The sequence below is a fragment of the Muscardinus avellanarius genome, assembly GCF_963383645.1.
Source record: "Muscardinus avellanarius genome assembly, chromosome: 12".
Taxonomy (NCBI): Eukaryota; Metazoa; Chordata; class Mammalia; order Rodentia; family Gliridae; genus Muscardinus; species Muscardinus avellanarius.
The window spans coordinates 83,258,028-83,284,796 of NC_137798.1; the positions used below are offsets into that span (position 1 = coordinate 83,258,028).

General features: G+C 36.3%; 1 protein-coding gene across 14 annotated transcripts in view; it reads left to right on the plus strand.

The window, feature by feature from the left end:
- NRXN3 (neurexin 3) overlaps positions 1-26,769 on the plus strand; it is a gene marked incomplete at both ends in the record, with an annotated part of 1,617,361 nt that overhangs the window by 753,864 nt on the left and 836,728 nt on the right. For all 14 annotated transcript variants that reach the window (XM_080707448.1, XM_080707461.1, XM_080707458.1 and 11 more), the window contains one exon: positions 4,291-4,410. In XM_080707448.1, the coding sequence (XP_080563574.1) occupies positions 4,291-4,410 (120 nt within the window). The remainder of the gene's footprint in view (positions 1-4,290; positions 4,411-26,769) is intronic.

Sequence of the window (26,769 nt, forward strand, 5' to 3'; positions counted from 1 at the left end):
ATTTTTTGAACTTGCAGAAATAAACAGTGTAATGATATTTACCAGAAATTGGGAGAAGAGGTGAAGGGAAAAAGGGAGAAATTCATTAAAAGGTATAAAGTTTCAGTTAGATAAGAGGACCTATTGTAGTAATAGATCATCTATCAGTAATCTATTATATAGCAAAGAGACTATAAACACACAATTTATTGTATATGTTAAAATTGCTAATAGATTTTTAAGCATTTTTGCCACAAAAACAAAGCTGTGTGAGGTGATGGAGTTGTTAGCCTGAGTTAATCATTCCACATTGTATATCTGTATCAGAACATCACATTGTACCTCACTAATATATGCAATTATTATTAGTTGATTAACCAAGTGAACTTAATAAGTAATTTAATCACAGATCATGTAATTGTTATGAGTTAATACCAGAATGAGGTAATAATAGAAAAAATAGGTCAAAGAGTAAATACAGTGCTGGTGGAGGCTTCTTTAAGTTGGATAGTTTGAGAAAGCTCCTTGTAGACTGAAACTTGAGTAATAATAATAAACCAGCCATTTGAAAATCTGGAGGAGGGACATTTCAGGCCATGGGAGCAAAAGATGTGAAGGTAGAGGTGGGCTTGTAGTGCTGGAGCAGTGGTGCTGGAATGTGAGCAGGTGTCAGTACCATCTGGAGAGCTTATCACAGCTCAGATTCATAACTCCACCCTTCATAGGTCAGGGTGGGGCCTGGACATGTGCTTTTCTCACAAGCTCCCAGGGATGCAGATACTGTGACCTGGGATAGGACCTTGAGCATCACTGTGTTAGAGAAGACCTGAAAGATGAAAGGGATTCCTGGTAACCTGGGATGGGGGAAGGTGGGAGAAAGTAAGGCTGCAGCAGGTGGCAGCCTTGAAAAGAGGCACAAGTTTTGTCCCAGATTAATGAGAAACCATTAAAGGTTCTGCTGGGCCCCAAGGAAAATCATCTTGCTCCTATATTCTTACAAGATAGTCTTAAAGGATTGTCTGACTCTATAAGGTGACAGGGACAAATTCAGAAGAATTTGGAAAAAGACTTCTATGTCTTTGCGTATTTGTTTCCTGATGGATCTTTGACAGATGAGGGACTTATTTCTGTTCAATTTGCAGAGAAAAGACATGCTCCTACATGAAGGTATTAGAAGTATGAGGCAAGGAAGTTGGATGTGGTGGCCTGAGCATACCTGTAGTCTCAGTATTTGGGAGGTTGAGGCAGGAGGTTTGCAGGTTGGAGGACAGCCTCATCAATAGAGTGAAACTCTCAGCAACCTAGGGGGACCCGGTTTCAAAACAAAAAATAAAAAGGACGGGAGATGTACCTTGGTGGGAAAAAGCTCGTGGGTTCAATTTCCAGCCCCCCCACCCCCAGAAGAAGTCTGAGGGCAAATGGAAATGGATCCAATCCAGATCAGCCTAACATGTAGTTAAACAAGTTCTCTGAACTGTGCAGTAGACTTAGTGCAGAAACACTTAGGCAAAGCATATTACATGATTTCTAGCAGCAAACAGCATTCAATTTTTTGGTGATAAATAGCAAAAACATGAAACAATTAGAGGTTTATAGAAGCAGAGGATAGTACAATGTGTAATAAAGTGCTAACTTGAATATTATCATATGCAAAAATTAATGATGCAGATAATAAGTGCTGTGACCCCTAAGAAGGAGGAGAAATATTGTTTAAAGTTACTGGGCAATGTTTTATTTAGAAAATGGCTAAAATATGGTAGTTAGGAAGAAAAAGGCATGGCATAGAGCCTTTGTCTTCAGATCCAATCAGCATGCAAAGAATTGTGCTTTCCCAAAGTTTCTGCTGTTCTGCTTTTCAAGGGAAAGCCTTCCATGTGTTTCTGACTCTTGTGCACAATTGAATTACTGGTCCATTGTTTGGTGAGAGCTGTTTGGTCAGGGAGCCCTGTGGACTTCTCAGAAGCTTTTATCCTTTGAAAGAAGCTGTCCTGATTTGCCATTGTTAATGAAACTTGTATGACACAATGCTTAAGTTTAAGACCCACTGAGAACATGACCATGTACTTCCTTTCATCTCTACATGGGGGAACCACATGGCAAATAGGAGCTGCAGAAACACAGCGGCAGTGCTGTTCCCCTAGTGTTCATAATTGTCCTGAATTTTCTTATGTCATATCCTAATGGCTTTGTTTTATGAGTGATGGCCTACGCTGCTTCCACCCTTCATGAATAAATTTAAAATGCCTTGCCACCCAGAAGGTGAGCTCTTTGTAGTCCCGTATCTCTTTGTAGCATGCATCCTTACGATTCTGCATGCTTACATTTTAATATTCTGTCCCTGAGTGATGCTAAATGTAAAAAATTACAAAAATGCAGTCACTGCAATATATATATATATATATATATATATATATATATATATATATATATATATATGCAATTTATATATGTATGCAATATTTTTAAAATTCTGCCAAGTGCTTTTATGTACTAGTTCCTGACTAATACATTTGATGAGTTAAGGGGCTCACCTCTTTCTGAGGCTTTCTGAGAATTCCACAGAGTTAGCCTGAATATTATGATATTTTCTATTAGCTCAGCTATTTCCAAAGGTATAGGTTTAGTTTTGATCTCAAGGTTAAGGCAGCAATTAGAGGTTAAAAAGAGAATGGTTGAAGAGAAGTACCAGGTTGACCTAAAGAGAGATTCTAATGACAATCTGTAAGACAGAAATTGTCAAACTTTAACAAAAATTCACTCCTATTATTAAAAGATTCTGTAAATGACTCCCAAATAGGTATATGTTTTAGACAACTGTTTTATCACTATGACCAAAATATCTGCCAAGTACCAATTAGAGGAAGAATGGTTTATTTAGCTCACAGTTTTAGAGGTTTCAGTCCAAGGTTGGCTGGCCCCAAGGCTGAGTGGTAGGGCTTCAGGGCACAGTGGAGGAAAAGCTACTCTTGCCACATGGTGACAAAAGAGAGGTGAGTGTGTGAGGCAGGGGGATTGAGGGTAGGGACAGATACAGTACCCAAGGCCATGCTTTCAGCCAGCCACCTACTCCAGCCATTTTCTGTGTCTGAACCTGGCACAATTGGCTAGCAGATGAGCTTCTCTGGGGGAAATTCTATATACAAATCATAACAGTACATTTATTGATATGAATTATGTACATATATTACTTATGTTATTAGCATATGAAAGATACAAACATAGAAATAATTAATAATGGAAGAAAACTTAGTAGATTATTCTAAATATTTTTTCTATATCCAAATAATTTTCTTTTGAATCCTGTGGTAGATACACACTCCATTCTAGAAGACACTTCTCAACTCTTAAGCAGTAACAAGGTGCAGAGTGAGGGTTCTCAAACTGTAGTCCACACCCAAATTTTCTAGGAGCTTGCAGAAATAATTCTGACTCCCTCTCTAAAGTTTCTGATTCAGTAGGTCAGGGACTCAGCCCAAGACTTTGCATTTCTAACAAATCTCAAGGCGGTGCTGGTTCCAGTGCTGTGCTTTGAGCATGACTCCTATAGTGAAGACCATCATCTCAAAGTTAGTGGATGTAAGCATTTTTGACAAAATGCGTGGCCTTGAGTAAATTATTTTACCTTTATGAGCTCAGTTTTTAGATTTACAAGATGGAAATAATCATAATTATCTACCAGTTAGATTCACTGGAGAGCTTAAAGATGTAAGATGGATAAATTGCCTAATACTTAAGTGGGTATCACCTAAAAGACAGTAAGTACTGGGTACATCTTCTTCTTGTACTTTATCTTCCTCCTCATCTTCATCTTCCTCTTCCAGCAGCAACTTTTGGATGTCACAAAGCAGATTTAGGAAATTTGAGTTTTAGGGGAAAAAAAACAATGTTTCTTATCACATCCAGGGACAATAGATGTTCCTGTACCCAAAGATTAGAGAATGCAGGCTTTTCTCATTTAGCAGTATGCATTCAGAAAAACCATGCTCCAAGTGAAGTCTCATGTTAGTTAAATGGTAGAGATGAAGCTCTTTTGCAAAAATCTGCCTATAGAAGAACAGTGTTCAGCCCTCTCCCCCCTCTCCCTTCTATGTGTAATTGTTGAGAGTTTGTGGCTAAGTGTGGTATTTCTGTAATCTTTCGTAAGTACTAAATTTGTGTTGCATGTGATGGAGTTGACATTTTTGGTGGTTGTGTTTTCAGTGTTTGGGGGCATGAGACTGGTCAGGTTAGGTGATTTCTCTGAATTTGACTGATTTTTAATGTTTCCTTGCTCTTCTTCTTCTCCTCCCACCTCCTTCTTGTCATTACCAGGACCAAGTACCACCTGCCAGGAAGATTCATGCGCCAACCAAGGGGTTTGCATGCAGCAGTGGGAAGGCTTTACCTGTGACTGCTCCATGACCTCGTATTCTGGAAACCAGTGTAACGATCGTGAGTACAACCTTTTTATAATGGGAAAATTATTTAAAAGTTCAGAAGTTTGTGAAGAACTCAAGGTACAATAAGTAAAAACAAAATGCTTTTCCGAAGGATTCATAAATAATTCTCTCTTCAAGAAACTTAAGAAACAAAGAATGTTCTTATGGGAAGAGCAAAAGAAACATTACTTGCTCAATAATACTGAAAGTTCTCACATGTTCTTAATCCTCTGTTTTTCTGTTGCATTAAAATACCTTTGACTGAGAAACAAAGGAACAATTCAGGGCAGGTTTCTATGTAAGGGTTTCAATTATCCATTGATCATATCATCTGGATAGCAAGTTTGAGCCTCTCTCCATTTGTGTGCCTAGAATTTAAAAGATACTTAAGGGTTGTGTCTATTTTCTCACTTAGTCTGAATTTAGAAAGCTTCTTAGGCCTTCCAAGTAATAAAGACACTCAGAGTTTTTTGTTTTGTTTTGTTTTCTTTTCAATTAGAAAACTCCATAACATTGGGTGGAAGGGGGAAGTCTTTCAAATGTAAGGCAGATTCCCACTAGCTAGACATATAGGTATCTGCTTATACATACATAGCTATTCTGTTTATATCTAGACGTCTACTTTGTGAGTATGGTCTGTGTATTTATATTGGAAGAGTATTGTAATTGTCATTTCTGCCCACTAGTGATGCTGCAGTTACCTCTACCAATTTAGTTCTAAGGCAGGACTGAGTTCTTGGGGGTGATTCATACACTGATGATGGAAATATTTTGGTGTTGTGGGAATCTATAATATGTGTCCCCACTTCTTCCCATGTTATTTTACTAACATGATCATATTAAAGATAAACAGTTTGATTTGTTGAAAAGCCCTGACTTATGGGGTCCTGCTGATCATATAATTTTTTTAAATACAGCCTTTTTTTAATTGAAATTTGTTTTACAATTCAAACTCATCGACCTCTTGGTTTATATAAAAACATGAAGGCTGTTACTGAAGCAAGTTGTAAAGCCATATTATAGTGTGTCCACAGAGAAGCATGGGCCATTTACAATGCCATGCCCCTCATGTCTATTGTTTTTCTTAATTTCTCATTTCTCAACTTTTACCATGTGTATAGGGGTCTCTTTCAGTCCTTGTTTCCATTTTTCTCAGTACTTTTTGCCCCATATGTTCTTTCATTATATTAAGATACACAAAGGAGAAGTGAATGGGAAATCTGAAAATCTAGAGAGAAAATTATCCTATGCTCATTCATCTTAAAATAAGCATATGCCTCTGTATCTGCAACGTGAAAGATACAGCATCTACAGAAGGATTTGGCATCAGAGTGCTCTTGCCAAGGATTTTGGTGTTACTGAAAACCTTGTTTTCATATTTATGATTTAGACACACTGTTTTACTGTGAAACCGGCAATTACAGACCTATCCAGGGTACCTGGGGAATCCTGCTATATGCTCTTCCTTTCCCCTCCAATTCGTCTGCATAGGATTCACTACTAAGGTTTTTTCCTTTTAACTGGTGGAAATATGCTTCTTTATCCTCATGAGTTTACTCCTTATTATACATATATACGTTCCACTGTGGGAAAAAAGTTGTAATGAGATTCTACAGAGAAAAGGCAGAGAGGTGAGTAAGTATCTGCAGCGAATGTGCAGTCTTCAGAAGGTATGTATTTATTTTTCTGTCATTGGCAGTTTCAATTATGACTTAAAGGCAGGTGTTTTCTCGTGAAAATCAACCTGGATTTGTTCCGGCATTCTGTGATTGTTTCTGATTTTGTCAAGAGCAGATTGTGTCTCAGTTGTGGATGTGGACTACCACATTATCTGACTCGGGGAATTTGTTGGTGTATAATGAAGTACTGGAGTCATAACTGGGAAAATGTCCATTTTCCTTTGTGGCACTAGCTTCTCGTGCTTCCAAAGACAACCAGGCTTAGGGCAATGCATTTTAGTCTTTATTCTGTAAACAATGTAGTTGAGTCTTTTTTTTTTTCCTTTTTGTAGAAAACCTAACAGCACAAATTGCTAACAGAATCTGTCTGCCTAGTCCTCTCCTAGAAATATCAGGGCTTCTATTATTGGATGGCAATATGGAAATGGAGCAAGTACATTTTAATTGCAGAATGAGATAAGTAGATAGAATTAGACATGTAGGATACAATTTTGAATATAAGCTTTTAACAGAACCTAAAATTGTGTTAAAATGGTAGCTTGCTTAACATTGTTACAATGTATGTTTCTGTACCCAAAGACTGGCATTCAAGGTATTGGGAAAGCCTCTCTTTTGAAACTACCATCAGAGACAGTTGTTCCAATTGGAAAATCAGCTTTACTACTTTACATCATAGACCATTATTTCCTATGTCAACCATAACCCTTAGATTTGAAATTTCCTACTTATTTTCACAAATGTCTTCTAAATGAAGTTACTCTACTCATATTAACTGTGTTCACCTATGCCAATAAATTCTTGGTACCTTAGCCTATATACAGAGTGGAGTGATAACCTGCATTGTCACCAGCAGAGTTGAATGGGTTTATGCTGAGCCTTGATAAAATTTTCAAATAAAGGAAAAGGATTAAAACAGTTAAAGGAATAAGAATAAGAAGAAAGGATAAAGAAGATGTGAGATTGAATTTTATTTGGAAAGGTATAGAGACAGTTAATAATTGCTTTAATATCCTATACATCTCAATGGCCTACCTTTGGCCAAAATAACACAAATGTGTCAGGATATTATAGCTGCAGTGCCATCAATGAAATCTGGGCTTTAAATAATTTTTAGAAGGAAAATATTCTGTAAACTCTAAAATAAAAATCTATTTCTTAAAATATATTCACCGGATCATATGAATTTGTTAGAGATAAAATCTAATGGCAAATGAGTGTTTTTTTTAAAGCATTTTGAATCCCACATGTTTTCATGAGTTATTTCTTAGAGAAGCAGATTGATCCTCAATTAATGGAAATAAAAACATGTCAACTTATTCCTGCACATCTAAGAATAGAAACTTTTTAACAGAGAAATTGCTAGGTTTTATATTTTCACAGATAGGTGTTCATTCCATTCTGTGCAAATAAGTTAGTTATATGTGGGAGCTTCATGTAAGGTTCTAAATAAGTGTGTTTATTTCAGGGCTTTTCTTATTTCTTCTAGTATTGGTTCTATCACTCATAGCCTTTGCTCTTTTCTTGCTTATTTACCAAATACAGTGTTTGTTTGACAACTTTAAAATGCAATCACATTGATGTTGCCTCCATGTGTAGAGCACATATTTTAAATTTCATCTCATTTAGTATGAATAGATCAAACCGAGGTGGTTTTCACTTTATTCCATAATTCTTTGTGTGAGCAGGTGGATTGATAAATGCAACAATCTGAACTTCAGGTTCAGTCTTATAAAGACATGATGACTGTGAGGGTTAGACACATATTCTCTGGAGCCAATTATCTCGTATAAGAGTACCTCCTTTTCACATGAGATAGAAAACAAAAGTCATCCCTTTAAAAACTCAAGTATAAATGCTTTATTGATTGTTTTAAATGGTTTTAGGCATGATTGTCAACCATTCCATGTAATAATATAATCCTGTGGAGTTTCTTTCCCTTAGGTTGACTTTTAGGGCTACTTTGGTACTATTATGGAATTAATCATCTCTGAAGCAATTTTGAGTTAACGTAGGATCCAGTAAGATCTATGAAAGGCCACATACATAATACTGTGAAAATATAATCTTTAGCTATTCCAAAACATTTAAAACAAAGAGTCTGATATTTCAATGGATGAGCTCTACCTGATAGTCAACCTAGTGACACATATTTGGTTGTTGCCTTTTAAGAACAACATAAGAATTATAACATTATTAGGGTTCTATAGAGATATTATTTTTATACATTGAATTCTTACTGATATTTCAAACAGTAACTGAAAGCCTGGGCATTCCAGCATGTTGTAGCCATTATACCATCAGGAGAATCCATAATCCCTCTTTTCTATTCTATGGCAATGCCATTCAGCCTGATGTTGTGTTCCTCTCTCTACCATATCATAAGACTTTGCACAAATTCTCATACATGTATCCTATACATGCATAAAAGGCCTGTCACTTTTTTAGGAAAGTTGTGAATATAGCAGTTGTAAATATCTCGTCTTTCCATCATGTGCAGGACAACTCTTTTATCATGTGCAGGACAACTCTTGAGTAGCATATAATTTGGGAATCTCCTTATTGCTTTTATGCTCTGGAGAAGCTCATGTGAACAGTCTCAGCCCATGGCACCTGAGAACACACATCAGTTTCCTGGCTTTGGGAATCCAGCGTTCACATTGGCTTTGTGGAATGAGGAGAAGGGAATGGAGCCCATCCTCCACAGATAGCTATCTTGTGCTACATTGCAGGCTACTTGTTGGAGAAATTGCTAGGTTCACACTGGCATGCGATAATAGATGTTCTTTGCTTGCAACAAATCAATAGCGAGCAGCTGTGGATCGTGCGGATCGTGGAGTGTGAAGCGCCTTTTCAGACAGTTTTCTGCGGAGTGGCTGTTAAGCTGCACTGTTGGCTATTGATTGGCCTTTTGCTTTTTATTTATTGTGTGGGTTTATTTATTTTTTTTAATGTAGGTTGGCGTATTGATTAACTCTGTTAAAAAACACATTTCCCATTCAGGCTTCAGAAAAAAAAAGCAATATATGCATTGCTTAGTGTATAAACAAGGAAACAGATGTGTGTATCCTAATTCTCTCTCCTGGTTCCATATGTGTACACAAGCATTATGTTATTTTAGTTTCTCCATGATTTTAGAGTGTTTATGTCCCTATATGCAGATTTTCTCCATCCACATAATTGGTCCTTATTTGAGTTTACTTATAAGACACTTACAGAGTACTTTTCATTTATTTACTCAGCAGTGAATAATTTTTATTTGAACATATAATCACAAATAAGATATTGTTCTATTCTCAAAGGCATGGTGGCAGTTTAATGTGGCCAGAAACATATGAATGTGTTTCAGTAGAAATTTGAGTAGAATGTAGTTAGGGTTCATAAAGTGAAATAATAGCAACTGTTCCTGAGGTTAAAATGCCATAAAGAAATGGAGCTGCTCTTAGGACAGAATATGGTACAGAAGCAGGTTGGAAAGGAAAGGCAGAATACCAGCAAGAAAGGAGAGAGAGAGAGAGAGAGAGAGAGAGAGAGAGAGAGAGAGAGAGAGAGAGAGAGAGAAAGAGAAAGAAGTATATGAATGAGAATGAGAATGAATATGAATTAATTAATTAATATGAGCATTCCAACCACTGCTAATATATTAATACATTCTGGCACTTCCCAGTTTTTAAGCATTAATAGTTACGGTCTTTAATATTTGTACTTTGCTTTATTTGCTTTAGTATCTCATGCTATGTACTTTTAAAAGTAAAAAAATAAAAATTATTAGATATCCTAAACTTCTTTAGTAGGATGAAACTTATACAACTTAAGTTTTTGGGCAGAAATATCTCCCCTCTATGTTGAATCCATCCATTGCTGTCTGGATATAGGCTCAGTAGGGATCTTATTTATTTTATTTTATTTATTTATTTTTTTGGTGGTACTGGGGTTCCTGGAAACTCTTCTACCTCTGAGATATACTCCCACACCTATTTTATATTATTTTTATTTGGAAACAGAGTCTCTTAAGCCAGCGAGGCTGACTTCAAACCTGCATGATCCTCCTGTCTCTGCCTCCCAAGAGCGGGGATTACAAGCATGAGCCACCACACCCAGGCTGGGATCTTATTTATAATTAGCCCAAAATTTACAATGTTGGTTAGTAGTATACATAATTATTTAAATTATAAAATATCAATCCAATAAAAATTATAAAAAATATGATAGCATAGTCATTAATTTAATTGGCTATAAAATCAAACTGATTTAAATGCCAGTTCTGACTCTTCCTAAAACTGAAAATATTATTCATTTAGAATCTTAAAACTTCAGTATTACACAAAGAAGATAATAGTTACTTTAGGAGTGTTAGTAGTTTTTGTAAATAGCATTGGTGATATTTGACATTCTTCAAGTCCTTATCATTTTCATGAGACCATACTCAGGCATTTATAAAGATGTCTTAGTCCCTTTAATCATCCCCTAAATTTCTCAGAAACATGATAGGACATGACTATGATCTTGATTTTATCAATGCTAAAACTGGGGTCACAAGAAATAGGTGAACAAGGACTTGAAAATTGGTCTGTCTGATATGAAACTTCACAGTCTTATTAGCTTCGCTAGTGTGGAGTCATTATGAGAAATAATGAAACTAGACTAACGTGCTTAATTCCAGGTGGACAGGTCTTGACAAACAAATCATGCAAGGCAAAGGGTTGGTTCTTGATTATTAATTTTATCATCTTATCATTTTGAACACTTTAAGTGTTTCTATCTTACTTTTCAGGTGAGACCATCTGAATTAGAGTACCCTTAGTTTATAGAATTAGAATATTTACATTTTTGTATTTTCATGCTTTGTAGACCTAGAACATCTGATTTCCATGTTTTTTACTTTATTGCAATTCTGATACATGTCACGTGGGGTAGTGGATGAGACCACTGATGTGGAATTAGAGGATTTCTGTCAACTCTTGGCTCTGTCAATAAATACCAGTGTTACCTTGGACAGATTAATATTTGCTTCTAAAGTGCAGATGTTTATAGGTTCTCTCTTGTAAGAGTTTTGTAAAGATAAATAGAATTTATTAACTATGAAGTTTAGGACATAACACAAAAAAATAGCCCCTCCAGAACTATTGGCTACTCTTTAATATAATTTCCAAAAAGTTAAAAACATAACTCCTACAAACATAATTTTCATAAAGTTCAAACAACACACATACAAATATAGAATGAATGTGTCTCAAACTTAACTCCTTAACAAGGGAAACAACAAGATGGTTAAAAGTGTAAACAACAAGATGGCAAACGAATATTTGAAGAACTAGATATTTATAGGCACTTAAAATTATTGGGATACAAATTTAGATTAGCTACAAAACTGCTGAGTGTCCCACAGAGTAGAAATCTTTTAGCTTTTGAAAATATATTTCTACTGAACACGTATATCTCTACTGAACAAAAGTCTATGAAGTATCTCACAAAATGTGGACTCCAATTAATAGTAAGTACCGGTGTTAAACAAAAGTATATCCTCTTATGGAATTAAATATTTCTTGAACGAGTCTGTTAAACAAAAGTATATCTTCTTATGGAATTAAATATTTCTTGAATGAGTCTGTTAAGCAATGTCCTTATATGACATTGAAAGGGCACATGGTTATGCCTCTCAACATTGTTTTCTAAGTTTCGGGTAATTTTTATTAATATGGGTACTATATAATCAGTTTAAAATTCTCTTTTACTTTGAATACCTTTCTCATATGCAATTACCTTTCACTTTTGAACCACTTAACAATGTGCCAGTAATTGTGCTGAGTTTATTATCATTTAAATCTCACAACAGCTCCCGAAAACAGATGTGATTGTGATACAGTTTCACAGCAGGAAGAATGGAGACATGGGCAAAGCAGGTGATTTGATGAGGATGACAAAACTATTCAGCGGGTTAAAAAAATGTGGTCTATACACACAATGGAGTTTTGAGCAGCCACAAAGAAGAGCAAATGTATGTGATTTGCAGGAAAATAAGTGGAACTAGAGAATATTTTGATAAATCAACTGGTCTCGAAAAGTCAAGGGTCTTATGTTTTCTTCCATATGTGGAAGCTAGCAAAAAAATAGAAAAGATACTTCATGATGATGATGAGGGGAACCACTAAAATAGTGGAAGAGATCAGAAGGAGGAGATGGGGAGAGGGAAAAGGAGTTTTGAGGAGAAAATATAGATCAAATAATATAATATCCATATAAGAAGGAATCGCTAACAACTTTACAAGCATGTACTGGGAGGGAGGAGGTGGTAGCAGGATGGGGTTATGAGGGAACGACGTAAACAGATGTTACACACATCTTTTTAATAATATTAGTGTATTAGCTTCATATCTCCCTACTATGCAGAATTATTTTGCACCAATAAAATTCTAAAAGAAGGCCTATGAGTTGAGGGACAAAGTTTTAGTTGTATCTCATTGCAAGTATGAGCTCTTGACTGCCCATGTCTTCCAAGTGCCTCAAGGGTAACATCCTGTTGAAGTTTCATCTGAATACACAGGGATTTAGATTCATACCGCTCACAAAACTTACCTACTTTTGTTATCATCTAATAGACTAGTTTCTGGTGCCTGTATAGTTTTCTTTTTAGGGAGGGGCTATATATTTTTCTTTTTATTTTATTCATTTTCAATAAGGGCATCGTCAGTACAAGATCCAGAAATTTAAATAAATACAAGAGAAGCATCCTTGGTAGGAAGCAACAAAGGAAATTATTTCTTTGCACTTGTTTTTAATACTTGGCCCCACAGATAGTCAAGATAGCCTAAGGGAAGTTAGAGAATGGCAATTAAACCCAGTTCTTCTAAGAGCAGAAATGAAGGTATTGGCACTCTCAGAAATAATTCCATAGATGTGCGGTTTATCTAATTGTCCAAGGAAATAACTCTTGCTTATAGTTGCCATGATATCAGGGGATTTTGGATAACCTGGAGCTGTGCTGATAGCTGATATTAATACACATGCAATATCAAACTGACTCAGTAAGAGCGAGATTGCTTGCAGCTTTTTTGCATAATCCTCCATGGACATGAGCTGGGACTCACAGGTGAAACATGAGTTTCTTCAAATCCCAGTTGACACTCGGACCTGTGGCTCAAGGAGAAATCATCTCTACAATTCAAGGTCTTATAGCTTGTCAGGGATTATTATGAGGTGTTGGAATTGGTGGCTTCACTAATTTCATTTTAAACATCTTCAGCATGCTGCATTTGTAGGCAATTTTTATTGCTTATGTTTAATTATAGCCCATTTATTTCTAGTGTAGTTGGCTAGTTACTTATTGATGATAATGGCAATAATCTGCTGAATGCCTATTGGCTCACAGAAGATAATTTTTATATTACCTTGTTAGTCACATACAGGTGTGATTTTAATGTATTTTCCAATATAGACTCATCATTCCCACATCTAAAGGCAAAAAATGCAAACTAATTTATCTTGTAAAAGAGAACTAATAAATACAATTTGGTTTTCTTCCCTTCATTTTTCTCTTATACTTCTATTTTAAGAGAGGAGACTTTTTTTGATTGAGGTAAAAATTGCATTCAGCAATATGCATAGATTTTATATGTATTATGACAAAGGTTTATATCCCCTCTGACCACTACTCCAGCTAAGATAAAGGACAGTTTCATCATGCCTGAGTCTTTCTTATGCCCTCTTCCAGTTCATTCCTTTCCCCTCTAAGGCCACCACAATTTGAATTTGTATTCGCATACATTATTTTTATTATTTACATATTGATGTAAATGACATACACATACATGTCATATTACATGCAATCTTGTATGTAATCTTTCATGTCTGTTTTCTCTAGATATGTGTGATGTTTCTAATATTCATCATGCTGCTCTCTATTCTAGCCACCTATGTATCTCCTGACTGTGTATCTCAGCCCATCTCCTCAACTCTAGAAATAGGCCTGGCTCTACCTGGAGTCTCCCTCCCTTCTTCATGACACTGACATTCTTTCCAGGTAGTTAACTGGGGCAATCTCAGGGCTCATTTTCTCTATCCTCTCTTTCAGCAACCACTGTCTGTCTTTGCCCAAGACTAGTGTTTGGCAAGCCATTGTTGTTCTTATCCTAGTTGTATCGGATTGATTGTGCATTAAATATTTGTTATTCCACCTAGGTTGCCAGTAGATGCTAACAGGTTTCATTCTAACTGACTTCATCTGTATACTCTACAATCTAGGCAAAGGTGGTGGCAGCAGGAAGTGATAATACACATTATAGGATTTGCTTTAAGCCACAATTCTCAGAATGATTTGAAGCTTTACATGCTTCAAATCACTGGCCCTGCCAGTGTGGCATGCACTGAGATCTGATTTATTTATTTATTAGAAAAGATTTCAATTCTAGTTACAGGACTTCTGCCATCATATAACCTTCTTCAGTCAAAGAAAATGTTGTAAGAAGCTGCACAATACTAGTTAAATGTGTCTCCATCAAGCATTCCTTCATTTGAGTTTCTGTTATGAGGTCCCGTTGCTTTTTCCCTTCAGTCCTCTGATAACACTTGATTAAGCTCAGTGGGCACAAGGATGGATTTGGCTTGTGTAGCCAGTCTTTCTTATTATTTTCTTTACTTAGAATTGTGCTTTGTTTTCTCACCTACCTTTATCCTGTGGATCTCTGCCACCTGATCCATGTCTCTTTGCCAAATGAAATTAGAAAATGTTTTCAAACAAAAGATTTGGAGACTTCAGGAAAGTGGAGATGTTTCTATGCCAAGTACTGGTTTGGTCATTAATTCTTATTTTGGTCTCTAGGTACTGGTCCACATACATTATTCTGTTGCATGTTTATAAAAGTAAAGGGACCTTACATTGTTGATGCTTTTTATTATTTACTTAGAGTTTTTGTGATGAAATAATGCAAGCCCACTATTTAATACCTAGAAAACACATCGAAGTACAGAGTAGTATAAAAAAGTACCACATAATTTTTATCAATTATTAATATGGCCTTTTTTGGAATAGGCATAGTGCCAATTACATAATAGACATTCAAAATATATTTGTTGGAGGAATGACTGAGCCTTGCATATTTTCAGAGTCTGAGTTGTACAAGGGTCCTCGTGTTCTTTACATGAAATGAATAGTATTTCCAGCAGGTCTATGTGTTTTCTTGTCAGAAGGAATGCATTTAGGCATACAAGAGTTATAATGAGCATCCCAATATGTAATTTTCTTCTTCAGATGAAAAATGGAAATGTCAAGATATTTTTACTTTTTTCTCTCTTGCCCTTCTTTCTTCTCACAAAAAACCTTGCAGTCTCTGAATAGTTATACATTGACATATTTACATACAAGTGAAATGGTTTTATAGTAGATTGTGGTTGGAAGGAAAAGGCCCTTATAATATATATAAGGAAAGTCTCTTGATCTGAAACAGTCTCTTTCTGTGACACTCACTTCGAAAAAAGACATTGTGGTTTATTTCCCATGATGAATTTTTTTTATAATGGTCTATTGCACTTGAAATCTAGTGATACATTAGAACTCTTCTACCCAAACATCTCTCAATTTCCCTTGAGTTTTGGTCAATCCAAGGCTATGCAATTGAGAAATTTAGTTGTACCATCGACTGAAAAATATGTAAAACATGAAGATTCTTTAATATTTTGCACATCTCGGTTTTCAAATTCTCTGCAGGGGAATTGAGCTAAACTTAGTAAACTCTTTATAACAGCTCTCAAGAGCATTGGGAGAAAACAATAGCACCTGTCTCTAAGATATTATTTTCCAGTAAATTCACTAGATGACCTTTGAATTCATTCCTCAACTTAATGTAAAATGGTAGTTTTACCCCAGTAGCCTTACATGAAGTAGCAAAACACATGTTTAGATACCTAAAAACAATTGTTGTATATGTATATATATTACAGATAAATATATATTTCCTTTAGCATTTCTCCAGGTGTTCTGAAATCATTTTTCAATTCAAACACTTTTGTTTCTGTGTCTTACAGAATAATATGTATGAACTTTTGTCTGGTCTTTTTCAATTGGAAAGTCATGTATCTCTGTAATTGTAAAGGTGATATGTCTGCCTGGACCACAGATCAGGCATCTGTCTGCCTTTAAGGATGTTTGGCAGGAAGCCCCTTTATCCCATCTGAATTCTCAATATGTGGGGTATAATTTTATCTCTGAAAAAATATTAAGGCAGAGAGATGTCATCTAGGATTTGTCTATCGTTGAGAATAAACTTTCTTTCTCCTCCCCCACCTACAATTTCCATATGGCTTTGTTATGCTGGCACTCAAGTATGTCATTCAGTTAATGTCCACACCAATGCCCTGGCACTGCAGAGCTTTGAAAAAGACCTGCAGTTCAACGTGTGTGTGTGTGTGTGTGTGTGTGTGTGTGTGTGTGTGTGTGTGTAATTATGCATGTATGCCAGTTGTCCAGGCTTACAGAAAATCCTAAGAACAGAGCAAATTAAAAGGAATGTATCAAAACAATTGAGTTTAACCAAATAACTCTCCAGTGTTGTTAGAGACTGTATTCCAACCTTACAACACACTGCATGGATTTCCAACATCTAACTTGTTTAATTTGCATTTGGATTAAACTTATTTTTCCTATTATATAAGCCTTAATGAACAGTAAACACAGCTATAACCAAATTTCACAGCTATTTCTCAGTGTGGGGTAACATTTTGCATTTAGTTATATTCGGTTTCCTAGGTGATATGCTATTGTGGCTATATTTCCTAAAGCTATATCTCTTGGTATGTGGAATCTTTCAGTGGTGGATTCTTCAGACCTCTAGCAAGGCAGGAAGAATAAGCTGCTCTGAAAATTTCTTGAAGCCAGGGTAGTGAAAATCAGCCGGACAACAAGGATGGACTGTGAATAATTCTCTTCACTGTGTCCCTTGACAGTCTTTGACCACCCCATTGGTGGTCTCTGCTTTTATTTCTGAAAACTACTCTGTTTTTCAGTGCCAGAATAATCTTACCCAAATTCATATTTTGAGTTTTTACTCTTTGGCTCATGAGATGTCAGTGATCTTCTCTCACTATGGTACCAACCCTACACTTGACTTTCAAGGCTTCTAGAATCTTCTTCCCAAAACGGAACTCTTGAATGGTGTCTCTGGTGTTCATGGACAGAGATTCATGTCTCTGTGTCTTGAATGGTGTCTCTGGTATTCATGGACAGAGATTCATGTCTTGAACAGTGTCCTTGGTATTCATTGACAGAGATTCATGTCTCTGTGTCTTTAATGGTGTCTCTGGTATTCACGGACATGAATTCATGTCTCTGTCTTGAATGGTGTCTCTAGTACTCGTGGACAGAGATTCATGTCTCTGTGTTCTCTAGGAAGGCCAGTCTTCTCCCTGTCACCAACCTGTTCTGTGATCATTATTCTTGCTGCTACAGTTCTTCCTCCCTGAAATCTGGGACCCTTTCTCCTCAAGACCTTGAATGCTCAGCACAAACCTCTGTTATTCTCTTGAATCTTCTCTAACCACTTAGTTCATATTGATCCCTTCTCCCCCACTCCCATTGTGTTTATATTCAGAACAGAGACATGACCTGGCTCAGCATCAGCATCCAAAGGAGATTAGTGTGGAGGCAAGAAGGAGAGGTGCATTGTATCCTAGCACCTTCCCTTCCTGACACAGGGCCTTGGCAACGAATACATCTCAGCCTCACAATACCAGTTTGTAAGCATCCCAGGTTTGTGAACAAACAGGACAAGAAATAATGGATGCAATGCAGAGTCTTAGACCTGGTAAAGAGTGTGTGAAGGTCCCAGGTAGCAGTTTATATTACAAAGGGAAAAACAAAACAAAACCTCTGTTAAAGAGAAATGCCACCAATAAATAACAAGTAGAATTTTAAGTGGATTAATTACCACCGTTATTGAGTATTCACTGTATTCCCTGGAGACCCAATTTTCCCATGTTGTGCTGGTCTCCTCTAAAGGAGAGGTTCATTTGTCTTGTGAGTGGGTGTGAGTGGAAGGGTTATTGCGATTCAATTATTCATAGAGCCCTTATGTTCTCTTTATTCTAATTTTAAATCTAAACATATTTCTGATGATAAGTGTGTATAATTCAACCAAATCCTAAGAAGGTTTTGGAGGACCTACTACCTTTCCTGCAAATTCGCCTATGTTAGAAGGTGGTCCAGAGCATCCACAGGCATCTCAGAGCATCCTGAGGAACTCTGGTTCCTTCTTATATCAGATTCTATTTTTGGTCCCTGCCTGGAATGTAAAAACATGATTAGCCATTGAATCTCTGGTTCTTGTCACTTGTAAGAGTGAGGAAGCAAGTCTATGTTAACTATAAGAACTCTTAATAGACCACTTTAAATTTATAGACATTAACTTAGTTTTGAATCCACTTGTTTAAGGCAGTGAAATATAACCTCACTAAGCTTTCACCATGGATTATTTAGATAATAAATAGTCACTTCTACCCAAGGCTCTCAGACCAGGCTAGGCCAGGCCATATTCCACACTGACCTGCTTTAACTTTGAACATGAAGCCAAGGAGTAGAAAAACCCATTGCCAACCTCTTACTCTCTGTTCACAGAAACATTCTTCTCAAAAAAAAAAAAAAAAGTCAGAACTATCGAGTTTCTGGTTTATTATCTGAGTGACCTAATATGCTAATTATTGACTGCCCTGGGAAGACGGCTGTATATTGATCTCCAGGGGAGTGTGACTGAACAAGAAGCCCTGTCTCAGGAACATTATTACATCTTTCTTTCCCGGGAGCTCTCCATAATGGGCTCAGCTGTGAACACTGGGGGTTTAGACCAAAATCTTAATCATGGTGATTTTGATAATCATTTTCAACAAGCAGAATGTTGCTGGCTCTTTGGAACCTGTGAAGCTGATATTGAAGGAAAGGCAGTCTGATGAGTATGATTACTTAATGTGTGGGCAGGGTATTGGTGAAGAAGGAAACCAAAGGGGATATTTCAACTATCTTATGCATTGGCACTTTTGAGAATTGTTATGTGGGGAATCAGTGCTTTCAGACTGTATTTTTTTCCCTGAGTACTTAAGAATTTAGCTGGGATATTTAGATAAAGAAGATTTAAGTTTATTTTAAGATGTCCTCACATGAAAGCGATTTTTATCTTTATAGTCAGTTTATTAATTAGAGGGAAGTGTGATTTATTTCCTTCTGAGCTTTTATATGGTAGACAAGATGTGCATTTATATAAATAGCTTATATTTCTGATATTTAATGCCAATATTTCAGATATTTGATGCCAAGTAGACTACAAACGATGAAGTAATTACTATCACACAGACACACCTTTGTTTCATGATGGATATATTCATACTTAACGTGAACAATGCCAGTCATCAAGAATGCATGCTTTCCTTACATTTTTTCACTAAATATTTCTCTATTATGGTACCTATCACACAAGTATTTGTTAATTATTCTGGCTCACTATTAACCGTAGATCCTGTAGGATGGGTACAATCTTTATATTCCCAGTAGGAACTGGCAGCTTGTGAATGTTCAGTATATTTTTGATGAATATATAAAACATTGGGTACTAGTCTAGTTATTCAGTTGTGAACAAATGAATGTGGCACCTGCTGTCAACAAGGCTTCCAGTCTTCTTTCAACCTGTTCCTCACACTGCCACGAGGGCTCTTTCTAAGACATAGACTATCACACACTTGTACAGACATTTCCACTGGTTTTAGTTAGCTCTGTGTCACTTTGGCAGAATACCTGAGATAATTAACTTACAAAAAGGAATGTATATATAAACATACATATATATTGATGTGTATATATATATATATATACACATATATATTTTTTTCATGGTTTCAAAATTTAAGCTGATGGTTGCATGGCCTTATTGGTACTACTTTGCATATATGGCAAGAACAGTGTATCATCTTTGGAATGTATAAAAGTAGAAGCCTTCTCACCACATGGCAGTTGAGAAGCAAAAAGAGAAAAAGAGGACAGTCTGGGCCCCAAGTTAGGTCACTGAGGCCTTCAGAGAAATGCCCCAGTAACTTAACTTCCTTTTACTAATTCCCATCTCTTAATTTTTACCACCTTCCAACCTTGGGCTCAGGATCAAGTCTTCAAAACATATGCCTGGGGGATACACAAAATACTAATTATATAAAAACAATGACCAGAAGCTTACTTTGGAAGTATATAAAGTGTAGCTACACTACTATAATGAGCTATGAAAATCACCAAACCATTAATTTTACTACATTTGTTTGTTATTACTAATTTATAAATTATTTTTACCTATAAATACATAAATACTTCATCTATCTCATATTTTACACATAACAGCAGCATTAGGTTTTCCAAGGTCATCCAGCTCAATGTTCCTAAGCCAATATTTTCTAAATAATGTTTTGTAGTATTGTGTCCTGCTAACTTTCATCCTCTTTTATATCTATATTGAATGGGATTGAGTGAAAGTTCAGAGAATACACGGCAGAGGTAATAGATCTCCTGGGTGTGAAAAAGGGACGGGTTAGGAGGGAAGCCCTGAGTGCTGAGATAGGCAAATACACGAGCGTATAGTAAACATTACTATGCTATAACCTAAAGAGTGTGAGCAGCTTAATATGTGTGTTGTCACTCTTGGTTCCTTGTAAGGAAAAAAATGTATTCTTACAGATTAATTCATACTTAAATATTTCCTCTATCATTATTTTAGCTTTACTAGAAACAAATCCTGTAGCCATTCTACGTGTACCTTTTTTCCTATAGGATCCAAATGTATTACTTTTTTTTTTTCATTGTAATGTGTGACCTGTAGTGATCAAACTCAATATTGCATAAAAGGAACCAGGTGAGCAAGGCAGCGTGGTCTGAAGAATCAGGGCTCGTTTTAGGGATGGAGTGTTTGAGGGCAGTAAAGAGAAGATGGAGAGTGGTGAGATGTGCTCTAAATGAGATCCTCATCGCTAGAAGCTTAGAGGCCAAAGATTTTGGATGGAGAGAACTAGGGGGAATTTTTGCACAAGTATGTAATAGACTGTGTCTTAGAAAGAGCCCCCCTGGCAGTTAAAGGACAGGTTGAAAGAAGACTGTAAACTTGTTGAGAGCAGGTGCCACATTAATTGGTTCATAACTAAAAGCTAGACCCAGGCACATTAATAAGTAATGGGGATTCAATAATGACTGGGGGAAAATGAATGAAAGCAAGAAAGAAAGGGAAGGAAAAAGAAAAGGAAAGTTGGAAGGAAGGAGGGAAGGAAAGAAGGAAGAAAGAAAATAAGAAATAGAAAAAAAAAGAAAGAGAAGGCCATAAATTAGAATGTTACCAATAAGAAGTTGGGTTATTCTCAACTTGAAGTTAAACACGGAGGGAGGCAACCAATTATAATAAGAACTGGTAAAGTAGCAAGCATTTGAGAAATCTACCTCATTTGTAACTTTGTAAGTTTGAATTATGGTTTCCTTTTAGCTTTAATGTTTTCTTGGTTTTATAACTAAGGATTTTTAAAGTAAAAACAATCCACCTCTAAGTTAAAATATTAAACTTATTTTTTTTGTTGTTGTTGTTTTTGTGATTCTGGTGCTGGAACCCAGGGACATTGTACCTCCGAGCTACACCCCCAGCCCTATATTTTAGTCTTTTTATTTTTTGAAACAGGTTCTCACTAAGTTGCAGAGGGCCTTACTGCCTTACTAAGTAGCTGAGGCTGTCTGCGAACCACAATTCTCCAGTCTCTGCCTCCCGAATGCTGGGATTATAAGCATGTGCCACCATGCCGGGCTTTCCCCTACCACACACACCCTTTCTTTCCTTCTTTCTTTTCTTTTCTTTTCTTTCTTTTTTCTTTTTTTTTTTTTTTTTTTGGTGGTACTGGGGATGGAACCCTTCTACCTCCGGGCTACACTTCCAGACCTATTTTATATTTTATTTGGAAACAGGGTCTGTTAAGCCAGTGAGGCTGGCTTTGAACCTGCGCAATCGTCCTGTCTCCACCTCCCAAGCGCAGGGATTACAAGCAGCATGCGCCACCACACCCGGCTTGGTTGTTTTTTTTTTCTCATTTATTTTTGCTTTTTCACTTATTTTTACACTTATTTTTGTATTATTTAAACATGCATGGTATATAAGCCATGTATTGGGTTTAAAAAGTAGAAGATTATATTTATTATATGATTTCTAATGGAATGAACTCTCACAGTCTCTTTGATTGGATTATAATTATAATTTTAATGCATTTGGTTATAAATGGCTGCAAATAAATTAATCCTAAATTCAGATTTTTTTTTTCTGATGAAAGCAAAATTCTATTAGTTAATTTTTTGCTGTTGTTTCCAGGCATCTAGTCAACAAATATACCAGAGAGCCCTGATTCTATCTTCCCTAATTTCTTGCTTCAGTTTGTAATATGTGGAGTTTTTCATTTCTAAAAGGACAGATTCTTTACATTTGGAGTATGGAGAGATGACTTCAGTAGAGGAATATTTTGAGAGTATATATTCACACAGAGACACACTGTATATATTTGTATGCATACATATGTACATACATGTTTTAAATATTACAGAATTCTGGTCATGTAGCAAAGGATTGAGATACATTAAATACTTTAGTGTTTTCTTCTTTCTTTAATAGTTTGATGTGAGACTTATCAACACATCTGCAAGACACACTCTTTTTCCATATTATGACGGTTTTGTTCAGGATGTGCACATTACAACATAGAGCTTTATTTCACCACTATTTGTTTCTCCCTGTTGCCTGGGGTTGGCTTCTCTGTTAATTCTTGGTATTGGAGGGGAACCCTACAGGTGTAGTGATGTTGAGTACAAAGCAGTCACTTTTCACCCGCACCTGGGGTTATCTCTCAAAAGGAGGCCTTGTAAAATTTTAAATGACGGTAGAAAACAACATAAAAATGTATCAATGATAGAATTAAATGAGAAAAACTTGTAAGTCATGGACATTTACCACCCCTGAGAAGGAAGGCATAAGGTCAACTACTCTTGGCTTTTGTGTTAATCCTATGATTTTCTGGTTCTTCGGCTCAGAAAGCTTAGGCTCTATCAAAAGACTAAAGCGGACAAACTAAGGTTACTCAGATCCTCTGGGATTTTGTTTTATCATTTGGGAAATAAACTACACTATTTTCCAACGTGTTTATATATGTACATAATAAAGGGTTATTCAGTGTTTGGGGAATTCATAATAAAAACTCCCTCCCCATGAATCAAATCTGTAAAACATTGTCACCTAAAGTCTACTTAAAATAAAAAATAGCAATGTGTTATTTTTTAAAAGCCCAATTTAATTTTAAAATTAGGAAAATATTCAAGCAGACAGATAGTAAATAAATGGCTACATATCCTTGCACCTTTATTAATTAAGCAAAAATATTTGTGTGTGTGTGTGTGTGTGTGAGTGTGTGTGTGTGTGTGCACGTGTATACACATGTGCACGTGGTACTTGGAATTAAACTAAGGAACAGTCTACCTTTGAGCTACATCTTCAGTCCTATTTTATTTCCTATTTTGAAACAGGGACTCAGTAAATTGTGAAGGGCCCCGCTAAGTTTCTGAGGCTGACTGTGAACCTAGGACCCTTCTGTCTCAGCCTCCTGAGTACCAGCATTACAAATGTGCACCACTTCCACTGGCTAAGCATAAATATTTTGCCTCATTTATTGACTACTATATTTTTTCATTTTTTAAAGGCTTGTGTTAATTATTAAACACATGTAAATAATATTTTATATGCTAATATGTATGAAATATAAAAATAACAAAATTAACAAATGAATATCCATGTGATTTCCACCTAACTTAAGAATTATTTCCCTCTTTGTGTGTGTGTGTGTGTGTGTGTGTGTGCGCGTGCACGCGTGCATAAGCACACTCGTGCTTAGGATTATGTATATGACCTCATGTATATGACCTCAAGGCCATATACATGTTAAGCACATGTTCAATCACTGAGATATATCTCTAGGCCCAGATTTTTTTAAAAACAAAACTCTTTTTGCTGTGAGATTGCCAATTTGAATCGCCCCTTCTCTCCTTTTATCAAAAATTCCAGTGATATTTGAGAGGAAACTCTAGGATTTACATTCAGATGACTCCATTAAATAGGAGTATTTTCTTATTACACTTCAGTTTAGATGGTATGAGCAGTAAGGACCTAACTAGTCATCCCTCTTAACCTGTCAGGTCATCAGTATTGCCTCATTAATCCTTCCAGCTTAATCCTGAGAAAGGCACCCAGGTACCCATGTTTTAAATACAAAGTCAGTTTAAATGTTTTAAGTACTTGCCAAGAATTGATGCATACTCTTCTGAGACCTAGAAAACTGTTAGCAATATCATGAGTTAGCATTACCCTTTGTGAAACTGGTTTTCAGAGCCAGGTAAAACGAGAAATACATTACCAGATAAAATAAATGGTAATCTGGAATGTAGATCTGGTTTGAAAATACGATCAAAGGAATATTGAAAGACAGAGTATTTTCCCTCTTAGTTGCCTTTACTTAAAGTGCAGGGACCAAACAGATAATTTGCCATTGGTGTTGATGGTCCAGAGTCAGCATGATGCTAAGCCACGGGGACTTGTTACTTCTATGCATGATTGAATCTGGTTGTCAGGTTAGGACAGGAGAGAGTCCTCCTTTTCCTCAAGAAGTCTGGAGGGAGGTGCTTTGTCGGGGAGGTTGCTCATTTTCCAGAGCACAGAGTAAGAATCATTCATCATAATCAAACAGGAATATTTCACATCATCCATCTCTTGTGAGGATAGTAGTAAATATTCTGTCCTTCCCCCACCTTTTTTTTTTTTTTTTTTTGCTTCTACGGTTGAAATTCTTCTTATAAACAGGAAGGATGGTTTGAGGTTATTAAAGCAATACACATAAGTACACATAAGAATTATTCAGTCTCTTGCTCATTTTGTCCTCTGTGAATAATTTCTGCAGATAGGTGACCAGTTCAGCCATCTGTCTCTTTGTTATGCATGCCTGTGGTGGGTCTACTCCCTTTTGCCTTGAAGTTAAATAAAGGCTTCTTTGTCAAGGGAATGAAATAAGCCAGTAAATACTATGAAGCTGTAAGGTATTTCTATTGTTACTATTTTTTGAGGAATATGGAGAATGAAGTCCTCCCACCCCTCAATTCAAGTATATGGATTTCTTCAGCAGACTTATACCTTACAATAAGTCACCTATTCTCTGCATTGGGCAATTTGGGAAACAAAATAGAAGGTGTCAGAATTCATGTTAGCTTCTTAAGTACTTCATTTAGTTAGATCCATTTAAGTGTTTCACTGCAGTTCATGTCATAATAGATTGCTGTATTGTTTCAAAGTAGCCTCTACATTCAATTAGGATAAATGGAACATAGGAAGCACATCAGCTGTTGATTTGGGTGTGAGGACTTGGATATACTGTTGTTCTCTCTATACTAGTTCAGGGGTGAGTTTTGTGCCATAAAACCAACCATCCACCCACCTGCTCAGCTGAGCACTATTCACATCACATCTGATGTCCCTGCAGGGGTTTATCCAGTAGGAGTATAACTCCTTCCTGCACTAATAACAAAATTCTCAAGGTTGTTTGTTGAAATATTTCAGATGAGTAAAAAAAAACATACAATAAAAAAATGGGAGGTGGCAAGCCGGGCATGGTGGTGCATGCTTGTAATCCCAGCACTTGGGAGACAGAGACAGGAGGATTGCGCAGGTTTGAAGCCAGCCTCAACTACTTAGTGAGGTTCTCAGCAACTCAGCAACTTAGTGAGACCTTGTTTCCAAATAAAATATAAAAATAGATCTGGGAGTATAGCCTGAAGGTAGAAAGCTCATGGGTTCCATTCCAGTACCACACCAAAAAAAAAAAAGAAAGAAAGAAAGAAAGAAAGGAAGAAAGAAAGAAAGAAAGAAAGAAAAAGAAAGGAAAGAAAAGAAAAGAAAAGAAAATGGGAGGTGGCATCCACCTTAGTGAAATTGGATTTTTTTCTGTATTATCAAGCCATTAAGTAGAAATTAAAATAAGCTTACAAATATTATAATGAAACATATGGTAAAATATTTATAGAAAGTTTTCTATTCTGCATATAATGATTTATTTATGTTCTCTTATTAAGTTTTATAGCAATCTTTCAATTGGCTGTTACCATTACCCTAGCAAGGACATATTATTATTACCTTCATTTATGACAATGAAGAAAACTCAGCTAGGATAATTGAGATATCTGGTCTACAAGACACAAAACCAGGAAGAAGGAATCTGGGATTCCATATTTGTCTATTAAGAACCCATCTTCTCATCCTCTTGGCCATATTGTCTTTCCATATGCTGTGGCACAAAATAGAATTGCGACCTCACTTCCCTCCCAGAGAGGGAACAGACAAAGTCCAGAAAAGGTCTAGATGGCCAGGAACTCCTGGCAATGCTGGTTTCTATAAGAGGATACTTGGCAAATAGCAGTGCACACAGATGGTTTGCAACCCACTTGCCTCTATTTACGTAGAGGCCCTAAGTGTTTGTGTTAACAGGTTTGGGAGATAATAAAAGAAGTTGTTGTTTGTTCTTTCTTTGTAAGTCTGCAATTAATTTTTAGCATGGACTTAAAAGGGGAAATTGTAAATGTACTAGACACTGAGAGACTGAGGATCCAAGAAAATATCTGTTGA